The sequence below is a fragment of the Prionailurus bengalensis genome, chromosome A2, assembly GCF_016509475.1.
Source record: "Prionailurus bengalensis isolate Pbe53 chromosome A2, Fcat_Pben_1.1_paternal_pri, whole genome shotgun sequence".
Classification (NCBI taxonomy): domain Eukaryota; kingdom Metazoa; phylum Chordata; class Mammalia; order Carnivora; family Felidae; genus Prionailurus; species Prionailurus bengalensis.
Window position 1 is genome coordinate 165,699,292 of NC_057348.1, and position 16,271 is coordinate 165,715,562.

Below are 16,271 nucleotides of genomic sequence, written 5' to 3' on the forward strand. Positions count from 1 at the left end.
TAGACAGTGTCTGGGTCCAGTCCAGTGGACAGGCTCTGAGGTCCGTGGCTGGTGCGACCCACAGGCTGTGTCTCAGCTCAGCCAGGGTCTGGGGTCTGAAGCCCCTTTGTTTTTCTGGCACATCCTCTTTGGGCCCTGGACTGGGACCACTCTTTAGCCAGTGCAGTGGGGTCTTTAAGCCTGACTACAGTGGGATCTGTGCCAGGTTTTGTGGCTCTCAATTGAGCCACTGGTCTGTGGCCCGAGAAGCACGCAGAAGGTACGATGACCCCAAGGAAGCTGAACTCCAGCCATCCCTCTCCCCGAACAGTCCATGTTCGCCTCCAGCTCAGATGTGGCCCATCTCTGTGAGCTCATAGAGTCCCAGAGTCCCCAGCCTGAAGCAGAGAGCAGGAAACAACCCGACGACCATGTCCCTGTGATGGACCCTTCTCTGCCCACCCGCTTCCCGCCTGCCTTCATCGTCCCCAGTCCCCCAGGATCACAGGGCTCCTTCCTGGACGCTCTGGGATCACCACTCAGCACTCACTCCATGAACATGTAGTCAAGTACCCACTATATCCCGAGTACCATCCAGGTGCTAGAAATAACAGCAGGAAGACGGCATCTCATTTTGTCCCTATAAATTCTAGAGCTTACACTCTGGTGCAGTTGAACACGCGGACAGTGAGCAAATTCTGAAAATTTCTGTTATAAGGACCCAACTGTACAGAATGTGACAGTGACCTCTCTAAAGGGGAAGAAAACAGGGACAGGTGGGGGCTGGTGGCATGGTCATGAGAGGTGCTCTTTCCCATTGGGTGGCTGGAGAAGGCATTTGAGCAGAGACTTCAACGAAGAAAAAAGCCATGGCAGCGTCTGGGGACAGAGAGAATGATACGCGTCCTTCAGAATCTGCAGAAGTCCAGCTGGCTGGAACAGAGTGGATTTGCAGAGCGGGCAGAGAGATCAGAAAGGTCGCCCACCTCATAGTCTACTTTCAAAATGATATAGAAATAATTTGGGAAGCCCCTTGTGCTTTCTGGACTCTCTTCTTGCTCACGAGAATAAGGCTGTTGACCATGGACTGAAGCCAAGGAGGTCTGTGCCTTCCCTCACACCGCGGGGCCCCGGGCTTCCTGGCAGCCTGAAGCTGGGAAGCCGCAAGCACGGTTCCGGGGGAGACGGACGCACAGGCGAAAGTCTACAACATAGCCCTGCTGTGGTCGCGAGTGTTTACCAGGTGTTCCAAGAGGCCAGCGGAGGGGATGGCTTCTCTCGCAGGAAGCCGTCCAGGATTGGCCGCTTGAGCCGTTCACTCGAACTCCGCGCACGGCGTGTGATTTGTGTCGGTGCAAGGACCGTGGAGCGGGGAGGGGGTGAACCAAGTCAGGCTCTGTAAAATGATGTGTATGCATTTCTGCAGCGGGAACATAGGGAGTTTTCATCGGGCCCCTTGTGATGAACGAGGGCCCAGAGGAAGACAGACAGCCTGCAGTACAAGGGCCTGTCCGGGCCCACACGTGTGCAAGCTGTAAGGAAGGCCGGGGTTCTCTCCTGCTTCGGCTACACTAACAACCTTCTTTCTGTTTCTTGTCTGGCTCCCCCTCCCTACCTGCCCAGGTCCTGGAGTCCCCACAGTGACAGTGCACAACACAACGGATAAGAAAAGTAAGTGCCTTTTGCTCTTTTCTGGAACCTTCCCGTGCCGTGGCAGAGAGGAAGCTGAGCCTTGCGAGAGAGTCCAGCCCACGGAGTCCTGTCTGGAGACCCAGAGATGGGGATGTCCTCGCAGTTCAGAGTGACCCCCACGACTAGCAGTATCGATCAAATGTCAGAGCCACCCAGACAGAAGGTGCCCCCGCCCCACGAGTGCTGAGGCCCGGAGGCCACCGCAACCATGCAGGGCCCCCGTGCGGGGCGCTGAACAGGGCCCATGGCCCCCAGCTCCTCAGTCTGGCCCTCCCGACCCTCCTCTCCTCTTAGAACCTCCCACTGGGGGCCAAGGCTCCGTGGGTGCTTTGAGACTCACCTGCCCTTTGTGGCCGGGGGACACCCTCACAGCACGGAGGGGCTTCACGTGCATGCCGCTGCAGGGACGAAACTTTCCGGAGCCTCTTGAGGACCTCACAGCACATTTTTGCTTGAGGGGACCCCGTGCAGGTTGACACGCACATGCAGAGGTCTGTCCCCTTCTTGGCCTTACTTCTTGACCTTCCTGTCCCCAAGGAACCCTACTGCCTCCTTCCTCCCAACTCCTCCCTCCTTCCTACCAGGGCACCACCCGCCTCCTCTCTGTACCCTGCCCTCGAACAGCAAGTCAGACCTGAGGCCCCGATGGCGGGGTGACCCTGCACGTCCCTCGAGTGTCACGGCAGCAGGCCATCAGTGACTCTGACTCCTGTCTCGGTGGTAGGGCTTCGAACGGCACTGGCGAGGGGGAAAGCGTGGAAGAGGGGGTCTCCCACCATCTGTTTAGACACTGGTTAAAAAGTGGTCAAAGTGTTCAAAAGTGGGTAAAACAGATTTATTTCAAGAGACAGCATTTAGAGAGTATTCCCAGATAATGACAGTATTCCACAAAGCTCATCAAATAATGACTAGAAATGCATAATTAAAAAAAAAATCAGAAATAGATTTTTAAAATCACTTAAATGTAAAAAAAAAAAAAGGCAAAAAGAGGGACATCAGATGGTTACAAAACCCACTCAAAACACTTGTGTGGCCCTCAAAGGGGAGAAGGGAGGGAGGGGGCTGTATTGGCCTCCCTGTGTGCTGGGGGGAGTGGGGGTTCAGGGTGAAGGGTGCCCGGCCCCAGGCCTCATCTCCAGCACGACTGGGGAACGTTTCTAGGAGCCTGTGAGGTTTGGGGGTCTGGCCACACGTCCAGTAGGGACACGGTTTGACACAGGATTCCCTGGGCTGCACCCGCCTCCCCTGCCCGCCCCCAGGCTGCCCGCTCTTCCCGGCACAAGGGCTTGGAGAGTCCTGGGGAGCCTGGCCAGCGGGTCGGGCCAGGACCCCCACCCCAAGGCATGTGTCTGTGGGATCCACAGACACGGCCCGCATGACAGCCCTCGAGTGTTCATGCCAGAATCTCCTTAGCTACGGATTTCACCAGAAAAGATGGAAGTATTTCACAAAGCCTCTGCTGGGGCATCCTTTTTTTCTGACGAAAACGTGGATTGTTCCATTAAGAGGGTTTGTTAAAATACAAGAGGACATAGATAATTTCCCGATATTTCATGAAGTTTTTCCCTTCTTAAAAATCTACAGTCTGATGAAAACTGAATGAGGTGTGTGGCCAGTGGCTCCGCCCCAGTGTTGGTGTCTTGCTCTCAAGGCCACGCCGGGTCACGGAGGCCGTCACTCCTGGGGGAGGCTGGGTACAGAGCACGTGGAACTATGCCCTATTTTTTTTTTATTTTTTTAATGTTTGTTTTTGAGAAAGACAGAGCGTGAGTGGGGGAGGGGCAGAGAGAGAGGGAGGCACAGAATCCGAAGCAGGCTCCAGGCTCTGAGCCATCAGCACAGAGCCCGATGCAGGGCTGGAACTCACAGATTGCGAGATCATGACCCAAGCCGAAGTCGGACATTCAACCGACTGAGCCACCCAGGCTCCCCAAAGGCTTCTTTTAAAGTAGAAGAACCTCGCCTGTCAGCTAGGGTCTGGCGGTGTCACGGAACCCTAACACAGCAGTCGCTTCAACGGGACGGAACACGTTGCTGTCTGTGTGCATCCCCGTCTGCCACGCCAGCTCCACAGTCATCATGCCCTCCTGCCTGCCCCACCGCTTGTCCAGCTCGTCACTTCCGCCCTCGAGTGGCTTTGTGATGAAAAGTGGCCAGAAGGTGGAGAGAGGGCAAAGCACGACCGTCCCTGCAGGCTGGCTTCCTGCAAGGGCCACCCGCACGCCCGCGTTCCTGTTGCCGGTCACAGCTTAGTTCCTCGTCCCGCTGGCTGTGGAGAACGCACAGAGATGGCTTTTGTCCCGGCTCCTTGCACCTCAGAGGAAGTCGGGGTTTCATGGCCGAGCGCTAACAGCTGCCACCACCCAAATCTTCACGTGGGAGTCTCCCGGGGCTCCCGTCCCAGCGCGGCGCACATGGGGCGCTGGATTCTGTCCCGGCTCTGGAGGCTGCGAGTTCAAGAGCGAGGTGTCAGCAGGCGACTTTGTTCGGAGGCTGTAAGGGAGAGTCTGGTCCAGGTCTCTGCCCGGATTCTGGTGGCTTCTGGCAATTATGGGTGTTTCTTGGCTTGTGTGAGAGCCAGTCTGCCTCCTCACACGGCCTCCCTGTGTGCGTCCCTGTGTCCAAATGTCCCCCTTTTCCTAAGGACACCAGTCGTATTGGATCAGGGCCCCTGATGGCCTCAACTAAACTTGTTTCCTCTGCAAAAACCCTCATCCCAAATAAGATATGGGGAGGTTAGGACTTCAGCATCTTGGGGGACACAGTCCAGCACACGACACAGCAAAACAAAGGTTTGTGTTTCGCTCACACAAAGTTCAGATGGTGTGATCCTTGTCGCTCTTCTGAGAGGAACCTGGGCTTACAAGTTCCTTCCAGACTGCGGCCCATCATCATCACCCCAGCTTCCGGCCACGTGGACGGGAAGAAGGAGAAAGGGAAGATGCTGTGGGTCAGGACATCAGACCTTGCACAGCCTAGCAGTGGTATGCGGCATTTCCAGCGGCCAGAACCCCCTCACGTGGGCCCACCAAGGTGCAAGGGAAGCCCAGGAAGGAGGGAGAGAGGCCCGTGGTGCCTCCTGTCACCGTCACAGGACGAAGGAGCATGGGTCTAGGATGCCACTGGCAACCTTTGCCAGTCCTTGAGAGAAGTGACTGAGTGCAGAAATATTGGCCAATTTTGTATAGATCACTCTGCCTGCACAAGCTTGTCGAATACTTCCCTGAACCAGCCCATGGAGTGCTCTCCAGAGGCCCCAGACTGTGACAGAGGTGCTCGTGCTGGAGGGGTCCCTATGAGGGGGCTGACCCCACACACACCAGGGAGGGTTCTCTGACTGTGGCCGTGAGCACCGCCTGGGGACGCAGGAACACAGGAGGAGAGCACAGAGCCAGCAGGGGAAGCTCCAGGGACAGATGGGTGGTTATGGGGGCGTGGGGCCAGGGACCCGCTCCTACCCGCGTGAGCCTGGAATCTTCTGAGGGCACAGAAGACAGAAGACGTAATAACAGACCTAAACAGAGAGGCACATGTTGGTCAGTGCCTGGCGTGAGCAGGGATGCGAATCCTGGGGTCTTTGTCAGACCCAGAGTCAAGGTCCGAGAGACCTCGATGAAGGGTAGAGATTTGTGGACTTTTCAAATTTGGTAGGGATTGGGATTTCGGTTGTTTTTGTGATTTTCTTTAAAAAAAAAAAATTGTCCTCATTTTCCCAACTCTGCTGTAGGAATTCCCAGATAAGAAGCGGGCTCCGTTTGGAGCGGTAGGCAGGACAAGGGCCGAGTGCTGGTTTGTTTGACTCACTGGGCGTCAGGTGGCCGTGCATATGGGGCTCATCACGGAGAAGAAAGGAAAGCTGTTTCGTTCTGGAAATCCCAGATCTGGGAGTTAAAAAGGATGATAGGCAACAACTAATCGAACTTCTTCACTTCCAAGGCTGGAGGTCGGAGACCCCGACAGCTGCGGGCCACAGAGCTCCGGAAGACGTGCTCCTCATGCCCCATGTAGACGGCATGTTGGTCCCACCCACTCAGCAGCCTCAGTGCTCATCCCTTGGGGCTCCCTTGGTCTGAGAGTCCCCCGTGTCCTCAGCAGAAGCCAGACCCCACGGCCTCGGTAGTCTGATGTGACACGTGATGCCCAAGGGCTGTGACGGTCACAGTACCGTCGCATAGCGCATGATGAGGCTCTTTTCCTTGCTTCTCATCAATAACCCGTGAGAATGGCAGCCGGCTCCATTTCACAGATGACAAAACTGAGGCTCGGATCGCGGGAATCCCAACAGCTGATGTGTTATTTCTTCTGGAATTCTGACTGTTGAAGAGCAAATTATCTGAATTCTTCAAGGAGACGGTGGGAAGTGGGTTTAAAAAGAGAGAAAAGAAGGAAGAAAGGAAAGGGAGAGTAAAAACACCAGCAAGTCACAGTGAACCCTCTGGTCTGCTCCGCGTTCTTAAAGATGAGGTAAAATGGAAAAATGTTCCAATTTCTCGGCTCACTCAGTGAGAACATTGATGGCAAGCCTGTTGGGTGCCAGCCGCCAGCGTGGGGCCCAAGCAGATGACGTGACTTGAAAATAAGTACCAGAGCAGGAGACCCCATGCCTGGAACCCCCAGCTCCTCCTGCTCCGTCACAGAGGGTGGCACCACAGACGGGCCTGGGTCCTCCTGGACAGAGAGAACCAGAAGCTGCAGGTGTGGTAGCATATCGGACCCCGCGCTTGGGGTCCCAGCCTCGGGTTTTGTCGGCGGGATGTGTGAGAGGCTCTTTTCTGTGTGTGTAACTTTCGATGTGTCCTCTGACAGAGCTTCTGCCCCATCTCGTCCCCAGCCGCGTCGCCGGCACAGAACAAAGCGCTCTCGGTGTTTGTGACACTGGGTGGGTCCCTCTCCGTTGAGGAGTCCGTGGGGGGGGCCGGGCCCCTGCCTGGAGTGAGCGGTGGTCGAAGCTGCAGGTCCACGAGTGTGACCCCTGCTGGGCCGGGACTAGCCGACCACCCTCACGTGCAGGTGCGCTCCAGGTGAGCTGAGTTCTTTCCTTCCAGGCGAGGCACAAGGTGAAGGGCGGGCAGGCACCTCTCATCTGTAGTCGCAAACCCAGCCTGTGGTCCCGCATCCTCGATGCTGCCAAGCCCCACCCCACGCGGGCTCGTTATGAGTGATGCTGCGCCGGGAATATGTTCTGGAAACTTGACCTGGCCAGGGGCCCAGAGAGTAACCGTGGCGTCCACGTGACTAGGCCAGCACTTAGGAATCACTTGCTATGGGCCCGTTCTGTCCTCACGTGACAGTCTGCTATCACCCCCATTTTCCAGTTAAGAAAATCGAGGAAACACATGCGCACACATGCACGTATGGCTAGAAAGCGGTGGGTCCTCTTTCCAGCCTGGCCTTTGCCTCTGGCCCACCATCCATTGGCCTTGCTGTCAACGCGGCCTGAGGGGCTTCTGCAGATCTAGTGTTCTCCATCTGGTGCCCACAGTGAGCCGGCCAGGAGACCCATGCTGGCCCCCTTTCCCCCCCGGAGGAAGAGAAGGTGCTGCTTCTGGGCTGGAGCAGGCCGGGAAGTATTCTGTGGGCTGGAAGGACTGAGCCCTTAAACTTCACCTTCTGGTGCTGGCCACTGAGTGCCCCATCGTCGTGGCATTCACCACTTTCAGCGGGATCGGGGGGCCATCTCATCCCGTGCAGCCCGCCCAAGGGCTTTGCACACGGTATCCTGCACGTGCCTCGTTATAGCAAATTACTGGATGGCACCGCCTCGTCCAGGACCAGAACCATGGCTCACTGACCCCAAGCACACAGTCCTGACCACGGGGGCTCTCTCCCGGACCCCAGGATGCAACAGCTGGAGACGGCTGTGCTGTCACGATAGTCTAAGCAATGTGCGGACAATCGCAGATTCTCTGATCACAGTTCCCAAAACCACCCCCGGCCCTGTCTGGCTCAGCGCCAAGCCCCTAGCGGTGTTTGAACCTCATGCTGGCTTTGGACATGGCAAGCAGAGAGACACAGCCACCTCGTGCGTCAGGAAGGCTGTTCCACCCGGCTGTGTGGAGGGAGACGGAGATGTGGGGGTCCGCATGCCTGTGGCAGTGGCGGGAGGGCCAGCCGGCTCTCCGGAAGGCAGCTTCTGGACAGACTGTGGGAAGCCCGGACTGCCAGCTAACGTGAGGCCTGTGCTCTTTGACCGTGACAGGCACGGAGGGTGGGGGCCGCAGGAAGGCCGCACGGCAGGTGGCGAGACGGGCCCTGCGAGGTCAGGGGTCTGGCTCTGGGCCGATCGTTGCATCCACTCCAGCCCTGCTCTGAAATTTGAAATTACTGTTTCAGAATTCTTTGTCCTTCCTCCTCCTCCCCCATGACCCCAGAGCCACCCTGGGAATATTTGACTTCTTTCCCTTTAGAAAATCTTATCTACGAGCAGAGCCTGCAGGGTGTTCACAGATGTGACTCTGAATTATTTAAAAGCTGTTTCCTTAAGAACGTAATTATGCCTGGGACCAAAGTATACTCATTTGATGCCTGGGTATTCAAACAACTTAGGTACTGGGATAGAAAAACCAACAAGACACAGTTAATGCTCGGCTGGTCGTAACGTAAGTAGGAGAGGGAGTACCACTCAGCTGTGTGGGTGCCCTGTCGGCAATCTCGGCACCCTCCCGGTGGGCTCCCTGGCCAGCGGGAGGAAGTGCAGGGGGCGGTGGAGGTGGGCATAGTGTGTGTTCGCAGGCAGCACCCCACAGCGTGTTCTTTACATTGTTTGTTTTTTTGTTTGTTTGCTTCTCTATTTTTGAGAGTGAGAGAGAGCACAAGCGGGGAAGGGACAGAGAGAGGGGAGACAGAGAATCCCAAGCAGGCTCCACACTGTCAACACAAAGCCCGACACGGGGTTCCAACTCACAAACCGTGAGATCATGATCTGAGCCGCAGTCGAGAGTCGGACGCCTAACCGACTGAGCCACCCAGGCGCCCGCACAGCATGTTCTTGAGTGCGTGCTGGCAAACCCCAGGTGACCTGGCTGCCCAGGCCCACTGCCTTACCAACACTCACGGACAGGATTCTCTTCTTCCTCACGTGGGTCTTTATCAAGATGCAAAAGCAACTCCCCCTGCAGCGGACATCAAGACAGTCCTTTTCTGAGATCGTACGAGACGCGAGCTGCCTGGTGGCCTGGCCTTGCCCACATGGTCCTCGCTGTCTGGGAGCCACCCTGGCCCCTCTGCATCTTTTCCTGAGTAACCGCCCACAGACCACATCCTCTGTGGCCCGCCGGTCAGACGGGAGACGGACGTCAGAGAGACCAGGAGCCCCAAGCCTGGAATGACCCATTCTGTCAAACCCTCGTTGTCTGTGTATCCGGAAAGTCTTCTGGATCCCCAGGACTCCACACACAGGCAGCCTTTGTGGGGGATGGAGTGATCAGATTTACAGATGGGTCATTTTAGACCAAAATACGGCACGTTCAGTGAGCGAGCGTGCGTGTGGTCGACAGAGAGAACGGCACACAGCCAGCCTCCCAGCCCTACCTTGGTGTCCTCCCTCTCTCCCTCCTAGGTCGCTACCACCCCACCCACCGCTGCACCCAGAACTACGTGGCAGTGTAGTGCATTGTGGGGAGGGGGCCATGTCAGCCCAGGCAACACACAGCCCTTCCTGATTAATCCCATTCACCTGCCTGGCCAGATGCCAGTGGTTGTGCCAAAGATCAGTTCATTCACAGGGACTCTGCCTTCAAGTTCCTTAAAATCCTACTGAAGACAAACCTAGAGCAAAAAGGAGCAACTGTTACCCGACTGTGTGACAGTGACTCTAACGACCGGACATTCAGCGTTCAGAGAAAGGAGATCTTCGGGAGCACAGGGGCGCCCGTGCTGGCGTGGCGTCAGCCTGCACTGGTCCGAGCCGCACGGCCCTGGGGCGGCCGACCAGGGGCAGGTGCACACGAGGAAGCCATCGGCAGTGTGCCAGGACAGGCCTGGGCGGTGAGAGGCACAGGAAACCCATGCAGGGCGATGAGACCACGCAGCAGGGCGAAGCAGACGCCTACTCTCCGTGCACGTGCTCTCCTGCGCTCCACCTCCTACAGAAATGCCAGGAGGGGAGCGGGCTGTTCTCATCGTCATCAGGTCAGTCGCCTGTTGGCTTCTGTTAGATTCTGGTCACATTTCCCCAAATTCAGCCAAGCGGTGATGCCCCCACTGCTTCCCTGAACCAACAGAGTCCCCGAACCGCCCACGGGCCATGCCCCATCCGCCCGCCAGGGCACGGGCAGGGAGGCAGCCCCCATGAGCAGGCATTTGCTTCTTCGGTCTCACTGTGTCCAGATCTGATAATAGCTAATTCCACCAAATATTAGAGGGGGCTCACATTTAATTAAGGAGTGGCCATTTGTATGCTCCAGACTGGAGGTCCCCATGGCCCTGAAGTCAAAAGAAGAGTCCTCTGGGAACATGCCAATCTTCTCTTATTTCCTCTGCTGAGCTCCTGCCTTCTTTGAATGCAATTATGGGAACAAATAAAATGGCTTAACTCAACTCCCCTGTGGGCCAGCCAGCTCTCTGCTGATAAAACCAGTTGTGTGGGCAATCATTAAATGAGAAATCTAATATTTAACTAAATTTAATAGTCTGTTGCTTTGGTGCCTCTGTGAAGGGTGGGATTTCAATACAGAGGGCGAGCTATTCAAACGCAGTCTGTAGAGTCAGTGCTCGAAGAGAACATTGCACGCTCCCACTCGAAGCCGGCGCTCCGGGGTCCAGGAACGGACGGGCTGTTCCGGAGGTGAGCCTGTGTTCTCCCTAGCTCCAGGCGAGCTGAGCTCGGTGGGCAGCAAAACGACTCTGCAAACCTAAGCACGAAATTTCTCCTTCAGGATCAGCATCGGAGATTGCTGAGTGATGCCAGAAAGACCGAATTCAAACGCGTGCCCACGGACGGAGGAGCGTGTCGTGATAAACTGAGAGGCTCCGTTCGGTCCTCTTGCGTTTTGAACTCTGGTGGTCCAGTTGGCCTTGCCACCAACAAACTTCCCCAGCTGAGGCTGTCACCTGCACCCCGGAAGCAAACGCGTGCTGCTGCCTCTCGGTGGCAGTGAGCCGCCTTTGTTCTTGTTGGTGAAGACGGTCTACTCATGTGCCTGCTAATTCCCCTCGTCCAGCTTGGCCCACATTTGCACACCCCTAGTCCCTTACCTGTCTCCACCTGGGCTTATCTTGTGGGCACACAGGGAGGGAAGGATGGCAGGTTCCCTGAAGATTGAGGCTTCCAGAAGATCTGTGCACTGGCTCTTGCACTGAGTGCAGGTCTGGGGCAGCGTCCATGAATTCCATCCTGGTCCCGGCATTGACTCAGTGTTAACCTGCGTCCGCCGGGACTCCATCAAGTACCATACGCTTTCCCGTCAGTGCAACAGAAGTGTGCTTTGGTTTCACCGTGGGTCGTTTCATGCGGGGAACAATGGTGGAGAGGCTTCGGTTGTGTCAACTCTCACCACTCGACAGGCCTGAAACCCTGGGAACCCCTGAAAGCCCCCAGGCTTCTGAAGCACCCAGGAGGACCTCCCAGTCCCTCCCAGCCGCTTCTGTAGCAGAGACCCTCTTGCGGCCATGGAAAGGGGCCATGTGGGAACAGGGAGAAAGCCTGGGGAGAAACCCAGACTTGGCTCCTGTGGGGATGCGCCATGTCCGGGGCATGAACTGGATTTCCCCATCTACTCAGGTGACTGGAAACTCCTGCGTTTCGTCCCTGGGATGGGCCCAAACACTGATGCCTGGGGAGTTGGAGGGTGGGAAAGAGTCTGACAGATGACCACAACTCTTACCCTTGGTGTGAAGAGGGGTACCTGAGATAGACTTCTGCTTGACGAGGTGATGTTTGACCTGATGGAGGAGGAGCCAGCAAAGAAAGTTTCTTCAGAGGGAAGAGCAAGTGCAAAGCTTCTGTGGCAGCCAAGAACTTGAAAAATGCTACTTTTCTCCTTATCCTGCAGAACTACCTTCTAGACTTCCCGCCCTATCGTTGTGACTAGGATACGGATAAGAAATAGTTAATATCTCACAAACCAATTCCTCTCCACTGAGTGCCTGCAACACTCTTAACAGGAGGAGGGCATTTAGACTCAGCAAAACCTGAGTGCTGCATCGGCTCTCTGAGGAGTCCGGGCTGTGGACTTGGGGTGGGCAGCGGGGCCACCTGCCACCCTGGGGCTGTGCTCCTTCCCTAACTTGCGTGCATGGCCAGAAGATAGAGCGTGCCGTCTCTCAGCCACATGTCCGGGTCTCCGAGTTGAGGCCAGGTGTGCTTGGACCTCCCTGTACGTCCCTCGCAGACACAGGTGTCCCGACTTGCTGTCTACGAAGGACCCCGTGTCTTGGCTGCCATGTGGTGTTCAGAATCTTGCACAATCTTGGTCCAACTTAAGAGGTTTTTACCTTTAACTCTACCTGTTTGAAAATTTAGTTTTACCACTTCCCCCCTCACCTTTACATCAAAGCTGAATTTTCTTTTTCCTTTTTTTAAAATTAATGCTTATTTATTTTTGAGAGGGAGAGAGACAGAGTGTGAGTGGTAGAGGGGAAGAGAGAGAGGGAGACACAGAATCGGAAGCAGGCTCCAGGCTCTGAGCTGTCAGCACGGAGCCTGACGCGGGGCCCGAACTCACGAACCATGAGATCATGACCTGAGCCGAAGTCGGATGCTTCACCGACTGAGCCACCCAGGCGCCCCATCAAAGCTGAATTTTCAAATATGTGTCCAGCAACTGGAACTGTCCCTTTCCACTGGCCCCTGAGGGCGTTTCCCATTTCTGTTCCCAAAGAATCCCCCGGATCCCTGAGCACCACTGGTAGCCTTGTGCTGTTCACAGATAACACTGCTCAGTGCTGGAGACTCCTGGTTCTGGGCGATATTTGGCCTCCAGGTGCCTTCGTGCTAAAGGTGTCACTTAGGGTGTCTGTTGTTCTTAAAAGGAGTTTCTATGGGGACAGTTCACCGTTCCTTGTAGCATTGCATGTGGTGTGAGTTTACTCTTTAAAATATTCATGAATGTTTCAAAGGTGGAGTTCCTTGCAGACAAAATTTCCTTTCATAATGAGCCACAAGGTGTCCCCATGTATGGGCTCAAAGTAAGAGAGGAAGGGGGAAGTCAACTCCGGTGGTTTTATTACAGAGCAGATGGTGGAGTAGGAGGAAGGAGGAGATTAGTGAAGTGGGCTGATGAGAGCATCCTTGCACCTGGACACATACCACTGGGTGCACGTGCATGTAAGGAGCCATCATAGGACTGACCCCTCTCTCTCTCATTTGGAGGGGAAAGGGCCAGTCTCGCTGCACTGTATCACTGCCAGCTAATAGGATCATCCAGATTAAGGTGTGCCAAGCCAGACCACATTATGAGTAGGGTGAGAGATCTGAATCCACCTTTCCTGTAAAATTTTAATAAAGAGCATACTCCAGCCTCTACTCTCTTTTCTTTCCTTGGTTATTTGTTGCAGACTCTGAGTCTGGGGTTCTGTCTTGCCCAGCAAGAGAGCAGACGCAGAATTGAATACGAGAGAGGCTAATGTCCGGGAGGGACGAGAGCCCCAAGTAAGGGTCCTTGCTCCATATTTATTAGGATCAGAAGGCTTACAAATGTGATGGACGTGCCGAGAGAAACAATAAAACAGTGATCGTTAACTTGCGTGTGAGAGAAAGGGGGTTTCAAAGGTATGCAGTGTTAGGGGTTAGGGTCAATACAAATCAAAATGCTGATGCTGAGCAGACGGCCATTTACTGCAGGCATCAGTCACCGTGTCTGTTTATCTGAACTTTTCTAGGGACTGAGTCAGAGAGAGCATGCTACCTCAGGGTTAACAAGGCATTTTTCTTGCTAGTTAGCTCTGGACATCTTTGCCCTGCTGTGTGGCTTTCCACCTCTACCTGTTCTCAGACGCTTTCGTCCTGTGGAAGTGGCTTTCTGCCCTAAGCCTTGTTAACCCAGGCTTAGGGTAGGTTAGGCTTAGGTTAGGTTTTGGTGCAAGCTCAGGGAATTCTTAAATTTATTCCCCCCCGTTATCGTGGCCACTATATTCGGAAACTCATCTGTCCTAACAGGTATGTGACGTTGGTTTTCCAAAACCAGCAGTGTTGGGATAAAACATACCCAGACCTATGCGTGTGAGTGAGAAAGGCCTTGCGGAAAGATGATATACGTGTGAGTGAGAAATGCGTTGCGGAAAGATGATATACATGTGAGTGAGAAATGCCTTGCAGAAAGACGATTTATAGGGGGCAGAGGAGTTGCCTAATACAGGGGAGGAATCTTTCGTCTACCCAAGCTCCTGACTTGAGACTGGGCACTCCACCTTGTCCTGTATCTTGAGCAAGTTATCTAATGTCTCGGTTTCCTAGTCTGTGCAAAAGAAATAGTAATCATCACCTCCAGGCCCAGTGTAGGAATTAGTGGTCTGATGCACATGACAACACTTGGCTTCCATAAATGACTGCTGAGTCTGACTGTGTCATTTTCCTTTCTCTCGCTTAGAAATTTATGACCTAGAAACAAACGAACACGTAAAGAAGGCCGTACATGACCGACAGATGCCGAAAGTGGAATACAGGAAGATCGAGGTTGACGATTACAGTAAGTACTGCATTGTCTCCCATTTTTTTAAGTTTATTATTTATTTTGAAAGAGAGCATGCGCACAAGCAGGGGAGGGGCAGAGAGAGGGAGAGAGAGAATCCCAAGCAGGCTCTGCACCTTCAGCACAGAGCCCAGCGTGGGACTCAATCCCACGAACCATTTGGTCATGACCTAAGACAGAATCAAGAGTCGTTCACTCAACTGACTGAGCCACCCAGGCGCCCCTGCATTGTCCTCTTTACAAGGAAAGCAAACATCTACTCTGAAACAGCCCAACCATCAGTAGTATGTTACTGTGCATCTGAGGCTCCCCCCTGCACCACACTTGCTGGGCTTCATGGCTAGAAATGCATTCCAGCCAGCAAGGAAGAGATTCAGGCGGGGCTCATGGGGGGAAAGCATCCTGCACCAAGCTATTGTGCTGAGAACCAAGAGGCTTCTCTGGAAATTAAAAAAAAAAAAAAAAAAAAAAAAAAAAAAGCCTCTCCTCAAGAGGCTGACAATTTAAATTTTTTTTTTTTCAACGTTCATTTATTTTTGGGACAGAGAGAGACAGAGCATGAATGGGGGAGGGGCAGAGAGAGAGGGAGACACAGAATCGGAAACAGGCTCCAGGCTCTGAGCCATCAGCCCAGAGCCCGACGCGGGGCTCGAACTCACAGACCGCGAGATCGTGACCTGGCTGAAGTCGGACGTTTAACCGACTGCGCCACCCAGGCGCCCCAAGAGGCTGACAATTTAAATAAGGTCCCAGGCTGGAATTCTCTCCTTTGGGGGGGACATGTCATGACACCATCCAGAGAAAACGTCCTCCGTGTGGGGATTCCTTTCCTGTTCCATTTGGTATTTTTCTGCTTCATCGTCTAACCTGTCAGTGCTGATCATGGGCCAAAGGGGTATCCTCAGAATGGGGGAAATAATGTAATGGAGGACTGATGTGTTGTAACAACCCAAGAAGCACCCAGAACTCTGCCTTTTCTGTTTCCTTCTTGGTCCTGAACTGTCCATTCGTGCATCCAGTAGGCTTTTATGAGCTCCAATGCTGTGCTGGAACCCACCAGGCACTGTAGCCCCAGAGCACTGGTTGCACTCATAGCTCCAGGGGGGGACGCGGGGTCCCCATAGGTTCAATCCTCCTCTCTTCGTTGGCTCCCTAGTCAACCCAGCCAGCCCCTGGCATCCTAACTGCCCACCAGATGTTTACCTTTGGAAACCCCACATGCAAAATGCCCCAGATACGTCTGTCTTTCCCCCTGAGCTCTATCCCCCTCCAGACTTGCCTACTCTGGGAGATGGCACCCTTCTCTTCAACGATTTAGATTTCCCCCTTGAAGGTGTCACAGAGTCCTTCATTCAGGTCCATCTACCCATCACCTCTGAGGTTGGTAAATGGGTCTCCTCTCTTGAGAAAACTCGACTGATTGATGGTAACTGTTAGAGCTCTTGGTTGAAGAGGAGTAGAAGGTCACCAGTGGTCAATGGGAGAGTATTGAGATTGATTAGTGATGTCCAGACCATCACTGGAAGCTCTTTCTCTACCCAGTCCCTTACAGGGGGACAATGGCTCATCGCCTAGGCCAGTGGACCCGGAGCATTATTAAGTACCTCCTTGTTAGCGAAGACACAGCTACCTAACAGACTGATGTCCTATGGTCAGAAGCCAAGGCTCTCCCCCATGAAACAAGATCAGCCTGACCCAAACAGTACACATGGTCGAGCTGCATCCTTTAGAGCAGAAAGCAAATGGCCCACGAGTTCAGAACAGAGCATGAGAGTGGGCTGGGATCATGGGAAGGTTCCCAAGAAGGTGGGGCTTGGACGGGATCCTTGGAGCGGGCTTTAGGTTGGCACACAGGAGAGCGTGCGGTCCACGGCAGGGAGCAGCCCGAGCCGGCGCTCGATGTGGGGTAAGTCAGGAGGCCGACCCGGACTCCCAGCCCGTGGGAGAGCCCCGGCGGTCAGTGGGCACAGA

The 16,271-nt window shown here is 54.5% G+C and overlaps 1 protein-coding gene across 4 annotated transcripts in view; it reads left to right on the forward strand.

The window, feature by feature from the left end:
• The window catches only part of DPP6 (dipeptidyl peptidase like 6), a 945,711-nt gene that overhangs the window by 909,567 nt on the left and 19,873 nt on the right, over window positions 1-16,271 (forward strand). For all 4 annotated transcript variants that reach the window (XM_043590488.1, XM_043590487.1, XM_043590485.1 and 1 more), the window contains exons 17-18: window positions 1,603-1,650; window positions 14,199-14,297. In XM_043590488.1, the coding sequence (XP_043446423.1) occupies window positions 1,603-1,650; window positions 14,199-14,297 (147 nt within the window). The remainder of the gene's footprint in view (window positions 1-1,602; window positions 1,651-14,198; window positions 14,298-16,271) is intronic.